The sequence below is a fragment of the Austrofundulus limnaeus genome, unplaced genomic scaffold (genome assembly GCF_001266775.1).
Source record: "Austrofundulus limnaeus strain Quisiro unplaced genomic scaffold, Austrofundulus_limnaeus-1.0 Scaffold104, whole genome shotgun sequence".
NCBI classification, from domain to species: Eukaryota; Metazoa; Chordata; class Actinopteri; order Cyprinodontiformes; family Rivulidae; genus Austrofundulus; species Austrofundulus limnaeus.
In genome coordinates this window covers 594,593-608,542 of record NW_013952506.1, presented here as the reverse complement: position 1 = coordinate 608,542, position 13,950 = coordinate 594,593, and the positions used below count along the sequence as shown (strand labels likewise).

The following is a 13,950-nucleotide window of genomic DNA, read 5'->3' as shown; positions in this document are numbered from 1 at the left end:
TATATATATTGCTTAGTCATGATGTGCATGTGTGGCAGTTAAAGTGAGATGTAACAGAATACTCTGTCCTTGCAAGATTACTGTGGGCGCGTCACAGATACTGATAAGCATACTCACTCAATATAATATGAAAATGATCCTGTACTTTTGTTGTGCCAAATGTGACATAATATTTCCTGCAGTAAAGTATGACATTTACCCACTTACTGTAACTTATTATTATTATTATTATTATTATTGTTGTTGTTGTTTTCTTTTACAGAAATGAGTTCACAAATTCGACAAAACTTCCACCAAGACTGTGAGGCTGCAGTGAACAGACAGATAAACCTGGAGCTGTACGCCTCTTATGTTTATCTTTCTATGGTGAGAGATGCTTTGACATGAGCGCTGTTTTGTTATCGTAGTCGTGTATCATTTCAAAAGACAGTAAATATGTTTATAATTTGTTTCTACTTTTTTTTATTTTAGGCCTACTATTTCGACAGGGATGATAAAAGCCTGCCGAATTTTGCCAAGTTCTTTAATGCACAGTCCAAAGAGGAGCGTGAGCATGCAGAGAAGCTGATGAGTCTGCAGAACAAACGTGGAGGCAGGATCTTTCTCCAGGACATCAAGGTTTGTTACTGCCCACCACGAAAWGKTGAAGGTGGACTGTAAAGTTTTTTYCCCATGTGTTTGTGCATTACCAAAGTATCTCATGAACCAGTAAACAAACTTTAAGCACATACTTTAAGCGTCATATCGTACAGTATCTCATACATTAGCACATACCATTATTTTCAAGGTTTGACTGAAATGGCCACAGTTTGGYCATTTCTTAGTCATTAAATATATACTGTGATGCCTTGACTAATGAGTTTAATTCATTCTSTAATGGAGCTTATAACTCAAATTACTCGTTTGTCAAATGAGTTTTACCCATAGAAATGAATTGAAATGCCATTAATCTGTTCTGGCCCCCACCTAAACACTGCGCTATTTTGTTACGTTTTTAAATAAGATAAATATACTTATAAATAACAAATATTGTATAAAAACACCAAAACCAACTAGTTTATTAAGTAACCTTGATGATTAGATGASTTGAATTTTAGCTGTCAACTCAAAGCAAAACGAATCGTCAGAGATAAAGCTCATATCTCAAAAAACAGGTTAGTTAGAACACTCATAAGACAAAGTACCACTGTATTTCGGAGGAACACAAAGCCTTTGTTTTTATTCTTTCAAATGAAAAACATTTTATGCCAGAAACCTGATCGAGATGAGTGGGGGAGCAGCCTGGAGGCTTTGGAGTGTGCCTTACAGCTGGAGAAAAGTGTAAACCAGTCCCTGCTGGACCTGCAGAAACTGGCAGCTGATCACAACGATCCTCATGTAAGAAGAACACTAGAAGAACATATAGTACAATATTTTTTATTTTGACCTCAGCCTGTAATGCTATACATTTTTCTTTTCTTTCTTTTTTTGCCACCCCAATACAGATGTGTGACTTCATCGACACACATTTCCTGGATGAGCAGGTGAAATCCATCAAGCAGCTGGCAGACTGGATCTCAAACCTGCGCCGTTTGGGAGCGCCTCAGAATGGCATGGCCGAGTACCTGTTTGACAAACACACCATGGGCCCGGAGAGCAGTTAAACTGAGCTGCAGCAGATCTGCTGCTTCTGCAACACTTGAATGCATATAAATAGTGTTGCTTCATTTGCAAAATTGTCTCCCCCACAAAAAAATGTATTTAGAACTCTTTAACTGACATTACAGCTGTTGTGTTTGCAAATTTTATCTGTATTTTACTGATATTGGTAGGGTAAACTCAGTCAGGGGTTAGGTAAATATGTGCTGCTCTTTAAGGATCAAGTTTGAGGACACGGGACAATGCCACAAAAAACGTTCAAAGAGTTTCACATTTCTGGTTTTTACTTTACAAGGAAAAATGTATTTGTTAATCCAGTATGGTTTATTTRAGTGCAAAATTCTGTTCACATTATAGCCATAGATAAAACGATTACATGAATTATAAGCCAACAAAAAATAGAAACACAGCCAAAGACACCACACTCTTTTGTTTTTGCTTTTTTTGTCATTTATTTTATATCTATCCATCCATCCCTCCTTCATCTGCCGCTTGTTCTGAAGTCGGGTTGTGTGGCAGTAGTTTGAGCAGGTGTGACCAGACATCTCTCTCTTCTGGAAAGGATTCCAAAATGTTTCCAAACCAGCCAATAGTCGTGGTCCTTCCATCGTGTCTTCTCCCAGTTAGATCTGCCCGAGGGAGGCATACAAGGGACTTCCTTACAGATATCTCAGTCACCTCAACAGGCTCATCAACGTGGAGGAGCAGCGRCTCTACTAAAAGSTTCTCCAAAATAGCTAAACTTTTCACCCCATCTCCAAGGAAGAGTCCAACTTGTWCACATTTTACTTCTAAATAAAGTTGAGTATTTATTTATTTAGCTATTTATTTAGTTTAAGCTAAACTTCAGCATCCTTTACATTTTTTTTAAGTTTTGTACCTTATATTCACATGAAATAAAGCAATTAATAAAGACACATTGGTAAAAAGAATCATTGAAATATGACATTTAAATGAGGTTTTATTTTGTTGTAATTTTTTTGATAATTGATCGTTTTTCCTGTAGATGCTTTATTAATATTTGTAATTTTGATTGAATCAAAATGTATACACTGTATGCTATGAGAAAATAAAGCAATAGTGTGCACATGTTTTTCAGTGTTTTATTAGAAAAGCAATGACAAATGATGCACAATGTGCCATTTAATATTAATTCAATAATGCACAAATTTAAAAATGAAGAGTGAGATCCGGTTTGTTTTCTTGTCATTCACTTTAAGAGGAAACTTAAAATCTTTTCATATAATGCCAATTAAAGCTCATGGAGTGGATTTTGCTCAAGAAGTAGGTCAGTTCAGTGAGAGTTCATCCTGAAAAAGATTAACGGAAAAGTTGAAATTATTGACGTTTAATTCCAGGTGGAAAGACTTGTTCCAACAGATTATCTGGGTGAAGATATTGCAAAATCACGTGTCATTTGTGAGTTATTTTATATAATTATGTCACTGATTAGTTTACAGGTGACTATTTGAAAAATAATTTCATAACTAGATATTAAATCTGAAATTAGTTTTTCTGCAGACAAGTTAAAAAAGGTACTCTAGATCTACTTTTTTGTCCAAAAATTGTCACTTCTTGCTCCAAAAGAAAGAAAAGATGAATACATATCTCAAAGTGTCAAATTCAAGTCTTTAAATGTAATTTTTCAAGCCAACGGGCCACAAGCAGAAGCTGGACGGACCCTCTTCAAATACATCTTCTACAGTCAGACCCTTTTTTCTCAGTCCTGCTGTCTTTCTGCAGAGTTCTTCACCCCACCATCCACCAGAACATCCAGCAGGTTCCCTTCAACCATTGAGATCCCTGAATCATTGGATGAATTCTCCTGATTGGTTTCTTGCTGCATCTGTGACGTAGTGGAAATTGTGTTTGTGTTGSTGCTCAGCCCACCATTTGTTCCCCCATTGCTCGATCTTGTATTTGAGCTAAAGTTCCCATGGTTACTGAAATTACTGTGGTTTATTCCATTACAGAGACTTCCTGTTGTGCAAGCACTGTTGGTGCTTGTTGCATTAATGCTGCTGGAGCTGCTGTTGGGATTACTGAGGTTTGGTACCACCGTGTGAGAGGGGGAAGTAAATGAGAACACTCTTTCACCTCCGCTTCCGTTAGCCTGAGCACTCAGGGGTCCGGGCTGACTGTCAGCTGAAGGGGTGGCTTCCAAAGTTAGGTGGGGGTGAGGAGGGCGCCGAGACAGGAGGCCGTGTCCTGGTCTGAGTTTGGATATTGGACAGAGTTGTGGCGGAGGGTCGGGGAAGGAGAATGCTGGCCCACTCTGCGTCTCGCCATTCCCACTCACCCAGGGTAATGCGGAAGATGGTGGAGGTGGAAGGTTGTTCGGTGTATCAGGGGGCAACAACTGAGAGCCCACCATTTGAGGGGCCATGGAGCTGCAGCTGCGATCCCAATCCCACTGGGTTCGCCGGGGGTTTCGAGGGCGAGGTAGCGCAGGGGGCATGCTGTGAATGGGCGTTTGTGGGCAACTGTAAAATCCTGGCCTCTCATACAAGGGCATTGTAGAGAARGCATAGTCTGGATCTTGCTCCTGACTCAAAGGCTGGCGAGTTTGACTTTGAGTTGGTGGTGCTTCTGAATGCAAGTAAAGAGGAAAGCGGCTTAATGGGGCTCCAGGGCGCCGCCGCAGCAAAGAGACCCTGGACGAGCGAGAAAAGTGAGGGGATTGGACACCTAAGAGACGACCCAACCCTCCAAGCAGTGGGGTGGAATAGTTGGCTTCTTCGTGTTCTTTGATCTGCTCCAGATTGGACTGGAACTCCATCTCCTCTTTGGGAATGCTGGGGAACATCAAGAAGATGGTTATCCATGTGCCAAGTATACAATATTTGGTGCTCCTGAAAAAGCAAAGCATCAGTTCACCTGATATCAAGTGCTGAGCCCATGAAGGATGGTTTACGGTGTTCAGCGCTGGCAGGAGTGTAGGGAGGCTCTGGTTCCGACTCATTCCAGTACATGTCCTTCTCAACCAGTGGCAGGCTGTCATACATTTCATCCACAGACAGCAAAGACACCTACAATAAAACCCAATAGAAGTCAAGTATCTATAAACAAAATGAAAATGGCCCATAGTTTGGTGCAGATCACACACCTGCAAGTTGCGATCAACAAGCCAATTGGTTTCAAAGTCGTCGTCATCCTCACCAAAAGGGTTTATAAGTTGCTCAGCCACCTGAAATGATAAAAACCAAAATGTTTATAAATTCCCAAAAATGACAAAAGATTGATGAGTCTATCCACTGTGCCTCGCCTTTAGCCAACCAACATAGAAGAAGAACTGCAGCAGTGTGAAAACTGGCAGGTAGAAATCAACATCATGACCAGGATACCCCTGAGCTGGATCCAAGAACTGACGACCAATCAGACAAGCCAGGAAGAAGCTGTAGACCGCAACTGTTATCACCTGAGTAAAATGATTTTTTTTTGTTGAGTTCACCATTTCAAGAAACTAGTGTCAAAGTTTCTATAGTATTTCAAATTTCAGGGAACAAACTGGCGGAGAACCTGAGTATAGACGAGCGGCAGGCTGATCCAGTCATAACCGTATAGTTTCATACACTTTGCTCGTAGACTGTTCAACTCCTGAACAATGAAAGACAGGTTCAAGCAATCGAAAAACATTTATTAGCCAAGTTTAAACCCATCTGTCCTGCAGAGAGAAGCAGATTAAACACCTACAGTAAGAATGGCTGTGAGTGCCACGTCGTTGTTGATGCGACCTTCAGATCGAGCTCTCAGAGCCAGGTTGACAAACCACATGCAGGGCACCCAGAATTTATTATGAGAGGAGGGAAGATCCTCCAGATGCCTTAGCTCCTCTGAGGTCATCAAACCTGACAGAAATAAACACGTTGTGGTGAAGAAGCAGCCATGAGTCATTATGTTTATGTAGCCATAGTTATAATATGGACACAGTCTGAATCTCTGTCATGGGTCTCAAGACTTTTAGATGCAGCCTGTAATAAACTACTAGGAGTTACTAAATTTGGTCTCATCACCACAGCCTACCTGCCTGAACCAGGTGCTCCATGGTAGGAAACCTCTTGTAGACGGCTGTGCTCACAGAGCGGTAGATGAGCACACCAGAGAGGTTGACATAGCGCATCAGAGTCCTTCTGGTCAGCCTTGCAGCCTCGTCTGTTCCACGAACGTGACCTGCTACCAATGCCGCCAAACGGTCCGGCCAGGGTATGTTCTCAAACTGGCCCCACCAACGAGACACAACCAGGGTCACATAAAAACCTGGGTGAAAACAAATGTCGACCAATTTGAATGGTGATTTTCAACAACACAAAAGCTCAGCCTGTTAGGTTTCATGCTTTGAAGCAGGAAAACAGACTCACCTAGCACAAACGAGACAGGAATCAGCTCTGCGTAGCGGTCGCAATATATCGACAGCTTCTCAAATAACCTTTTTTGGTCACTGTTTAATACAAGTCTGGTGAGAAAAAATTAAATGTTCAATTCAAATGAGCTGAGATTTGTGACAAAAAAGGCTGTTATTTAGATAAGAAATGTTCTGTTTTCCATCTGTGGTTCATAACCCCTTTACTATTACTAATTTTGTCAAAACCTTTTTTTATGCTGCAAGACCCCAAAATTATTGAAGGGACCACAAGTAGGACTTATCCACAATTTTATTATCGAATCCTCCTAATCAATGTCAGGGATTTTGTAAAAGGAATGTAAACACCTCCGTTGTGTTAATTGAACACTGCAACCAGGACTTCCTGGAAGGGGAAAGGTATCTTAAGGCCCTGTGAAACAAAATGTTTTAATGGATATATTATGGATAATTCACATTTTTCTCTACAGCTGCATTATAAATTGAACTGGAGCTCAAAGAGTGCTTACCTATAGACAGCACTGAGGAAGTAGTAGAGCAGAGTGAAGATGATGAGCTCTCTGTAGAGCAGTTTGTAGATGCTGCCCTTCCATCGCAGAAGAAGGTGAAAGAAGGTCCCCAAACCTGCGTCAGCCACTCTGCGGGAGTACGTCACTGTCATCGCAGCTTCTTCTTGGCCGACCTGCAGGCTGTTTGTGGCCTAGCATGAAGCAAACCAGCGTGTTTCTGTCTTTCGGGTTTCCTCTGTGCTGAATTTCAGCGACTGGCCTGGAACTCATAAAGCCAACCTGGTCACAGTTCTACAACAGTAAGTCAGAGAGGTAGATGTCTGTGTTAGTGAATTAGTCATCATTCAGTTCAGTTCAGTTAATAACAAAAGTCCAAATCATGAATCCAATTAATATTCAAACTCAAATCCAATTATAGTCAATCATTCCTGCTAAAATACAATATTGTCACATGGACTACCGTATGAACTGCCAGTTATTAAACTTAATGTATCTAAGGAGACTGTGTCAAATCTTCACTTGGTCTCAAACACAGGACTGGTCCAAGAGGAGTTTTTATGAGAAGGAAACCAGAGGGAGGCACAGGGTTAATGACAGTCCTAACTAGACATGGGTTTTTACGATGTAAAAACAAGTGTGCATTGCCATGTAGCATGTCATTGCAGCAGCGTTGGACTTACAGAAGGAACTTTGACCAATTTCAAATGTGTTTTCTATACCAGCTTGTGCCTGTCACGTCAGCAGGTGTTTGTAATTAAGGTAATTGTGTGACAATATGAAGTTRGAGGAGATTTTTTTWAAAATTGCATCAGCTGGGTTTTGAACCCCGATCTCCCACATGAAAGTCCATGACATAGACCATTAGACCAATAGAGCTGTGGCAGAAAGTGGTAGCAGGGGTTGGTTTGTATGTGTGCAGAAAGTAGCCACATTGCCAATACAATTATYGACACTAAATTGCATAATGTTAAAACAATAGAGCAGTATTAAGACAATATTATAGTAAAACATCAAAATACAATCATATTAGTATTGTAAACACTGAAAATTTGAGATTACATATTATTAAAGTATGGAGCAGTACCAAGTTGAGTACAGCATGGGGCAGTATTGAACCATTACAAGGCCCGATTGACTCCCATTATATGAATTTGGAATAAAGTTTAAACATTAATATTTCAAAAACTACAAGTTGTACAGGTACCAAAAGGCATAGCAATCATTTGGCACATGACCTTTACAGATAGAAACTACAATAGCAGCTGTAGGACAATGTAGGCAGGAGCATTGGACTTTCAGAATGAACTTTGACCAAGTTCAAATGTGTTTTCTATACCARCTTGTKSCTGTCACATCAGCAGGTGTTTGTAATTAAGGTAATTGTGTGACAATTTGAAGTTTGAAGAGATTTTTTTAAAAATTGCAGAAGCTGGATTTGAACCCTGATCTCCTGCATGAAAGCCCACAGTGCTCATCATGAGACTATAGGAGATGTGGCAGAGGACTATCCCAGGGATTGGATTGTATGTATACAGAAAAAGTTTACCTTGCCAATGTAATTATTGACACTTAAGTGCTATATATTACAGCAATAGGACAACATAAAGACAGTATTACAGTAAAACATTAAAATACAATCATATTAATATTGTAATCACTGAAGTACTGAGTTTAAATATTATGAAACTATGGTGCAGTACCATATTGTGTAGTTGCAGCAGGGGGCAGCATTGGACCAATACAAGGCTCCATTGACTGCCATTATAATTTATTAAACATTAATATTTCAAAAACTATAAGTTTTACAGGGATCAAAAGGCATAGCCATTATTTGGCACTGGGGCTTTACAGATATAAATTACAATGGCAGCTCTAGGACAAAGTATGCAGGAGGAGAAGCTTGCCAAATTTGAGATGACTTGGATGGGAAACGAATCACAATAGTAACTAACACAGAGAGTGAAGAGAGTAAGGACAACAGCATGAAATGTGGCCAGTTTGTCCTAAATCAGTATAATAAAGAAATTCTGCAGGTCATCCCTAACTCTAGGGCAGGGGTCTGCAATCTGCGGCTCTGGGGCCACATGTGGCTCTTTGGTCCCTCTGCAGTGGCTCTTTGAAAATGTGACCAAACATAACAGATTTTTTTTGTTTTTATACTCACAACACTAATAAATTTTATGCAAATATGTTATCAATACTACTAATACAAAAATACTAATACAAAACGTAAAATATGTTAGCTCATGCTAGCCTGTTTTCTACCTAAATAATCCAACTTCTTTCTATAATATTTCTCTCAGATCCATCAGGGTTATCTTTACACACTTTTAGGACTACATAATAAGAAATAGGAAAAAATGTTTGACTAGTTCAGCTGTACTGGTTTTTATGAAATTCTGTATAAACTATAGTCAGTATTGTTCTTGTGCATGAATATGTTTTTATTTTTCAGTCTTGAAGTGTAAAAATAATAATACATAATAAAATTCACAATATATTTTTTAGGTTTATGTCACTTCCACTGGCCATGAAGGTTCACAAAAAGGCCTTGAAAAGGCCCACAGACCACCAGTTGATAATCACAGTTGTAGCTTATTTTGCGGCTCTGGGCACATTTTATTAGCGAGCCAAGGAGCAGAAAGGGCTCTTTGGAATGTAAAGGTTGCAAACCCCTGCTCTAGGGTTTATCAAAAAGTAAAGTCCAAAGTCTGGTCTTTAAGGTAGACAGTGTGTCAGCCTCACGAACCGAAGTTGGTCCCATAAGAGAGGAGCCAGATAACTGAAAGCTCTGCCTCCCACTCTACTTTTAGAAGCTCCAGGAACCAGGAGTAAACCTGGAGTCTCACCACAAAGTGCTCCCACATCAAGATCTATAACTTTAGTATAAGATGAAGCTTGGCTGTTGACAGTTTTGTATGTTAGTAAAATGTTTAAATTGATAATAAACCTATAGGTACACGTGTCAAACCCATGGCCCACAGGCCAAATTTGGCCCCTGTTAACATTTTATCCTTCCCCAAAAGTAATACTTTCAATGTGAAAAAGCTTCATGTATTCTCTTTTTGTTACATTCTTCTCATGACAGCTGGCCAATGTTCAAGCCAAGAAAACTGTGTGAATTCTTTTAGTAATATTTGATTCTGGTGTGAAAAGAGCCACAAACAATCAACTTTAAGGATCCTTTAAATTGTTCTTATCTTATTTTAAAGTCAAATGATTGGATCTTAGTGACAGTTTTTTATTTATTGAATTTTGATCAAATGTACCTTTTAGATATAATAAATTAAAAAGTTATAAGACATCAAAAATGAATGCTAATGATGAGTCTTTCTAAATTTAATCTTTTTTCTTTATCGATTAAGATATGTATGTTCTAAACACTTTATATTTTGGAAAACATAATTTGTATTTCTATAAGAATAATTTGATACGTAACATTTTTTTAAATAGATATGACAGAAATTGACCCATAGGCTTGGACCAAGTTTTGAATTTTGGCTCCCTTGTGTGGTTTGACACCCTATAGAGTGAACGAAGAGAAGTTAGAACTGGGAAAATCTGACCTTTCCTTCTAACTCTCATCATAACTCTAGAGTCAGCCTTTTAGGTCAACTGAGTGCTATTATCCCCAAGTTTGGACTCACTCAATTGTTTTCCAATGCATTTTAATTAAAACTTTCTCCAATTTTGATTATTAAATATGCAGTCTGAAGTGCGCTCTAATAAGCTATAAAAGAAAAAAATACATTTAAATCAGGTCAAATTCAGTCACTTACCACAGAAAATAAGAATCCTTGACTTTCAGATCTGGTGTTCGAGATGTGTGTGACGCGGGGAAAAAAACTTTCTGGGGACAGATCAATAGGAACCAAACACAGAGAAAGTGGGTCTCTTACACCTCCGGTCACTTGATGTGATAATCTGTTTTGTACAACAAAGCTGCATTGTGAGTCCAGGTCCTGATAATCTGAGCAAATCCCAGCCCTGCAGAGAGCTGCCACAAAYGGGCAGGTTGAAGGTGTGAATGCTGAGGGCTCAGGAGTGACTTTCACACATGTCCAAAGACATTTTACTGTATCCAACAAACAACCTCTGAACCTCTGAACTGCAGCAAATTTCACGTATTTTAGTTTGTTTTTCTGGCGGTGTTGTTCAAGTGATATTGTGTGTGAGACCCCCCTCCACTGGAAAAAATGTGCACAGCAGAATTGTTACTGGTCAGAAGGTGTTGGTGATTAACTCTTCCTGTTTGAGACCCACAGCAGAGTGAAGTGTGCACAGAGCTAAAGTACAAAGCTTAAGCTGAATTTTTGTTGTTTTGTAGATATTTGTGTGCACTGGCAGCTTGGAATCATTGATATCCATCCTGGTAAGCTGATATTATGTATTTCTTTCTTTCTTCTTAGGAAATCTTGTAAGTGTAAAACTGTTCTACTCATGAGTTTGGTTCTTCTGTTTGCATTGTTATCTCAAAGGAAGAAATTCCTTACAGGCTATGAACAAGCCAGACTTTTTTTTTTGTCCTCATGTAACTTTCAAGTTGTAAAATGTGACTGATTTTCCTGGGTCTGTTATCAGAAATGACGGTCATCCCGGATTTACCAACTCAGCCCTCACTGCAGCAGCTTCTGACGGATCTCTGCACTTGAGAAGGACAGATGGATGCTTTTGAGGGAATTCACAGCGTCCACATTTCCTCATCTCCGCCGCCWTCTGCCTCATCGAGCCCGGGATATGAAGTCCTCAAAGCAGGGAGATCTGGAATAGCAGTTTATTCCTCCTCGGTTTTCTTTGGGACCCCTGATGTGGTGCCTGAGGTCAGACACAAAACCAGCAAGGTCACAGTGAAGGAGCGCTGTGTTGTTGGAAAGTAAGTGTTTGATCGGAGAGGCAAAAAGTCTGATTAGGGCATCTAAAAAACAAAAAGGTTGGAAGCAAAGAAAATTCACATTTCAAATGTTTTAGCTTCTTACCCACAAAGTTGTGTCAAAACTTTGTGCCCTCAGCTATCATCAGTTTAGTAAAAAGAGAGTCATATAATATATAAAATAAAGATTTATGGTTGTATATTATGCCAATTCTGTCCAAGATATTAAAAAGATGTCTTTATAACCAGTCTAAACATAGTAGCAAGAAATCTTTTAAAAATGAACTTAAAATATACTGTAAGGTGTTTTCTCTACTGACTGATCATAAATGCATCATGTAGTTTCTGTGTGCTTCTAATGACTTGGCAGATTAGTGAAGTCAAATTTATGTCTGAACGGTTGTCTGACAAAAAGATTTTGTTCATAATCATACATTATTACTCAATGCTTTGATATTGTTTTTAGTTTGTTGTAATTTTATTAAAAGGTCACCAAGAATAGAGTATGTTTCCCTWAAACACAAAAAGATATGGATTACCTTTTATACGAGGTGTAATATGTTTGGTAACTTCTAAATTTTAGACTTGCAAGATTAATTTGTATGAATGCTGAGTCAGCATTCTGTGTGTCTCACTGTTTATTGTTTCTTCTTTTTACTTCAGCATACCTTCAGCTGTTTTATACTTCAAAACATCCAGCTCAGGTCGGAACATTACCACTCTGATTTGGGGTTTTGTGACTTCTAAACTCTTTGAATTATTTAATTTGACGATAGAGAACTTCACATCCTTGAAAAAAAAATTGTAGTTTTTGAAATATGCTTTAGCACAGTTGCTTCATTTGAGTTTTTTTTTTCATCTAGATTATGGGTTTAGCTCTTGTTCTAATTTTAGCTTTTAGCTACTGTTCTACTAATTTTAGCTTTTGGTCTGATCTGAACTTTAACAATTAAGTGTCAGCTTCCACAACACATATTAGTGATGTCATTCAGATCTTAGTGATAACTCTGTAATTTTTAAGTGCAACCTTTCTGGTTGAAATGAGTTTCTTTAGGATGGTTTGTGCTTTGTTCTTTAATCATGATGGAGTTTGGTGGCTTAAACCTTTTTTAAATTTACCTTTTTGGTTAAAAGTCATAAAATCTTATTGAAGCAATTTCTCTCAGTAAATCAAAGATAGGTTTATGAATTGATTGTTATACATATTTTAGTTTGATGCAGACAAACGTGGTATACTTGGATATATACTTGGATATATACTTGGAAACAGTAAAATGTGTCTCAAAGACGAGAGTTGTGTTTACTATCGCCCTCACGGACAGGATGATGGGTTTGGTCAGGGAGTGGAGAAGATGTCATGTGACTTTTACAAGAGGAAAGAGGTTGCCAGCTAGGAAATGACGAAATATCGCACAGCCKCTTTAAATGAGACAAACTACTGTGTGTGCTGGGTACTCAAGTAAACAAAACAGACGCTTTTGGTGAACTTAAACGCCCAAACTATTGTGCTAATATGTATTTGAGCTTTTCAAAAATAATCTTAAGAAAAACTATCAATCGTACACCATAAAAACCATAGTATAAATCCTATAATTACCGTGTATCTGGCAACGYCGGGAGGGTAGAGCGGTGAGAAAAGAGAAGGAGAAAGTCGTCTTTTTTTAGACATAACTACATAAACCCTGAATGGTGTTAGCAGGATCCTGTAGAGTTMAACCTGTGTTTTTATTCTCTCGGGAACCGCTCCTCCTGTTGTTTTTGTTGTCTACGTCAGAGCTCCGCATTCCTCTGCAGTGATTTAAAACACCTGGGATTAGTTTCACTGAAACCCGCCGATGTTAGCTCACATCGCGCGAGACTTTTAACTTAGCGACGACAGCAGACGAAGAAGTGAAGAGAGGCTGAAAGCTGCAGATACTGGGTGGAGGTTGTTTTTTTCTGCTTTCCTGGACTCTGTCAGGGTAAGATAACACACATAACTTGGTTGTTACAGGTAAAACGTTGTGACTGACAGCTGAGCTAGCTTAGTCGATGATAAGTTTCTGCGCGAAACTTTTCCAGCATCGTTGAAATTAAGAAGCACCCAGCACTGTCAGAGCTTTTAACTGTAATTAAAGGGTTTCAGAGCATGGTCCGCGGTCCCTCCGTGCTCCAAAACGGAAGTACTGAACAAGTGATGCAGTAAAGGAGGYATGTTGAGCTAAAGACTGTAGTTGAGCAGTGCTAAAAATGTAATAGTTGTTACAGCAGTGATCCACAAGTTTCTATATTGTATTACAGACATGTTTCAAAATAACTTTTCCATTTTTGCCAGAATAAGAAAGAGGCATTGATGTAAATTACAAATTTTCTAAATAAAATGCAMTGAAGACAAGTGTATGTTTTATAGATATTTTGTTTTTAAGTTGTTCCTGGTCAGCAAGTTATTTTATGAATGAGCCATGATGTGGTACTGATGGTGGGTCCCCCTGCATTAAAAGTTTTGTGACCCTTAGGCAGTGCAAAGAACATAATATTGATTTTTGTTAGGGGTGTAAGAAAATATCGATACACTGAAATATCGCGATATTTCA

General features: G+C 38.9%; 3 protein-coding genes across 8 annotated transcripts in view; 2 read left to right on the top strand and 1 right to left on the bottom strand.

Moving 5' to 3' along the window:
• The window catches only part of fth1b (ferritin, heavy polypeptide 1b), a 3,322-nt gene extending 597 nt beyond the window's left edge, over positions 1–2,725 (top strand). For both annotated transcript variants that reach the window (XM_014013633.1, XM_014013634.1), the window contains exons 2-5: positions 263–366; positions 472–618; positions 1,252–1,377; positions 1,485–2,725. In XM_014013633.1, the coding sequence (XP_013869087.1) occupies positions 265–366; positions 472–618; positions 1,252–1,377; positions 1,485–1,643 (534 nt within the window). In that variant the 5' untranslated portion in view covers positions 263–264 and the 3' untranslated portion in view covers positions 1,644–2,725. The remainder of the gene's footprint in view (positions 1–262; positions 367–471; positions 619–1,251; positions 1,378–1,484) is intronic.
• On the bottom strand, positions 2,724–11,201 carry best1 (bestrophin 1). 3 transcript variants are annotated; one of them, XM_014013626.1, is made up of 10 exons: positions 11,113–11,201; positions 6,508–6,798; positions 5,997–6,091; positions 5,662–5,895; positions 5,332–5,486; positions 5,158–5,235; positions 4,904–5,056; positions 4,745–4,825; positions 4,516–4,667; positions 2,724–4,433 (listed from the first exon to the last, which is right to left on the bottom strand). In XM_014013626.1, exons 2-10 carry the CDS (start codon positions 6,657–6,659, stop codon positions 3,359–3,361), a joined length of 2,175 nt encoding a protein of 724 aa, XP_013869080.1. In that variant the 5' UTR covers positions 6,660–6,798; positions 11,113–11,201; the 3' UTR covers positions 2,724–3,358. The 3 variants fall into 3 exon arrangements, with proteins under 3 accessions (XP_013869080.1, XP_013869079.1, XP_013869081.1); XM_014013625.1 differs by lacking the exon at positions 11,113–11,201 and adding an exon at positions 10,287–10,638; XM_014013627.1 differs by lacking the exons at positions 4,904–5,056; positions 5,158–5,235; positions 11,113–11,201 and adding an exon at positions 10,287–10,638.
• rab3il1 (RAB3A interacting protein (rabin3)-like 1) overlaps positions 10,785–13,950 on the top strand; it is a 13,974-nt gene continuing 10,808 nt past the window's right edge. For 2 of the 3 annotated variants that reach the window (XM_014013631.1, XM_014013629.1), the window contains exons 1-2: positions 10,785–10,879; positions 11,089–11,380. In XM_014013631.1, the coding sequence (XP_013869085.1) occupies positions 11,169–11,380 (212 nt within the window). In that variant the 5' untranslated portion in view covers positions 10,785–10,879; positions 11,089–11,168. Of the gene's footprint in view, positions 10,880–10,908; positions 11,381–13,950 lie in introns of those variants that run through there. The other variant, XM_014013630.1, reaches the window with a different exon arrangement.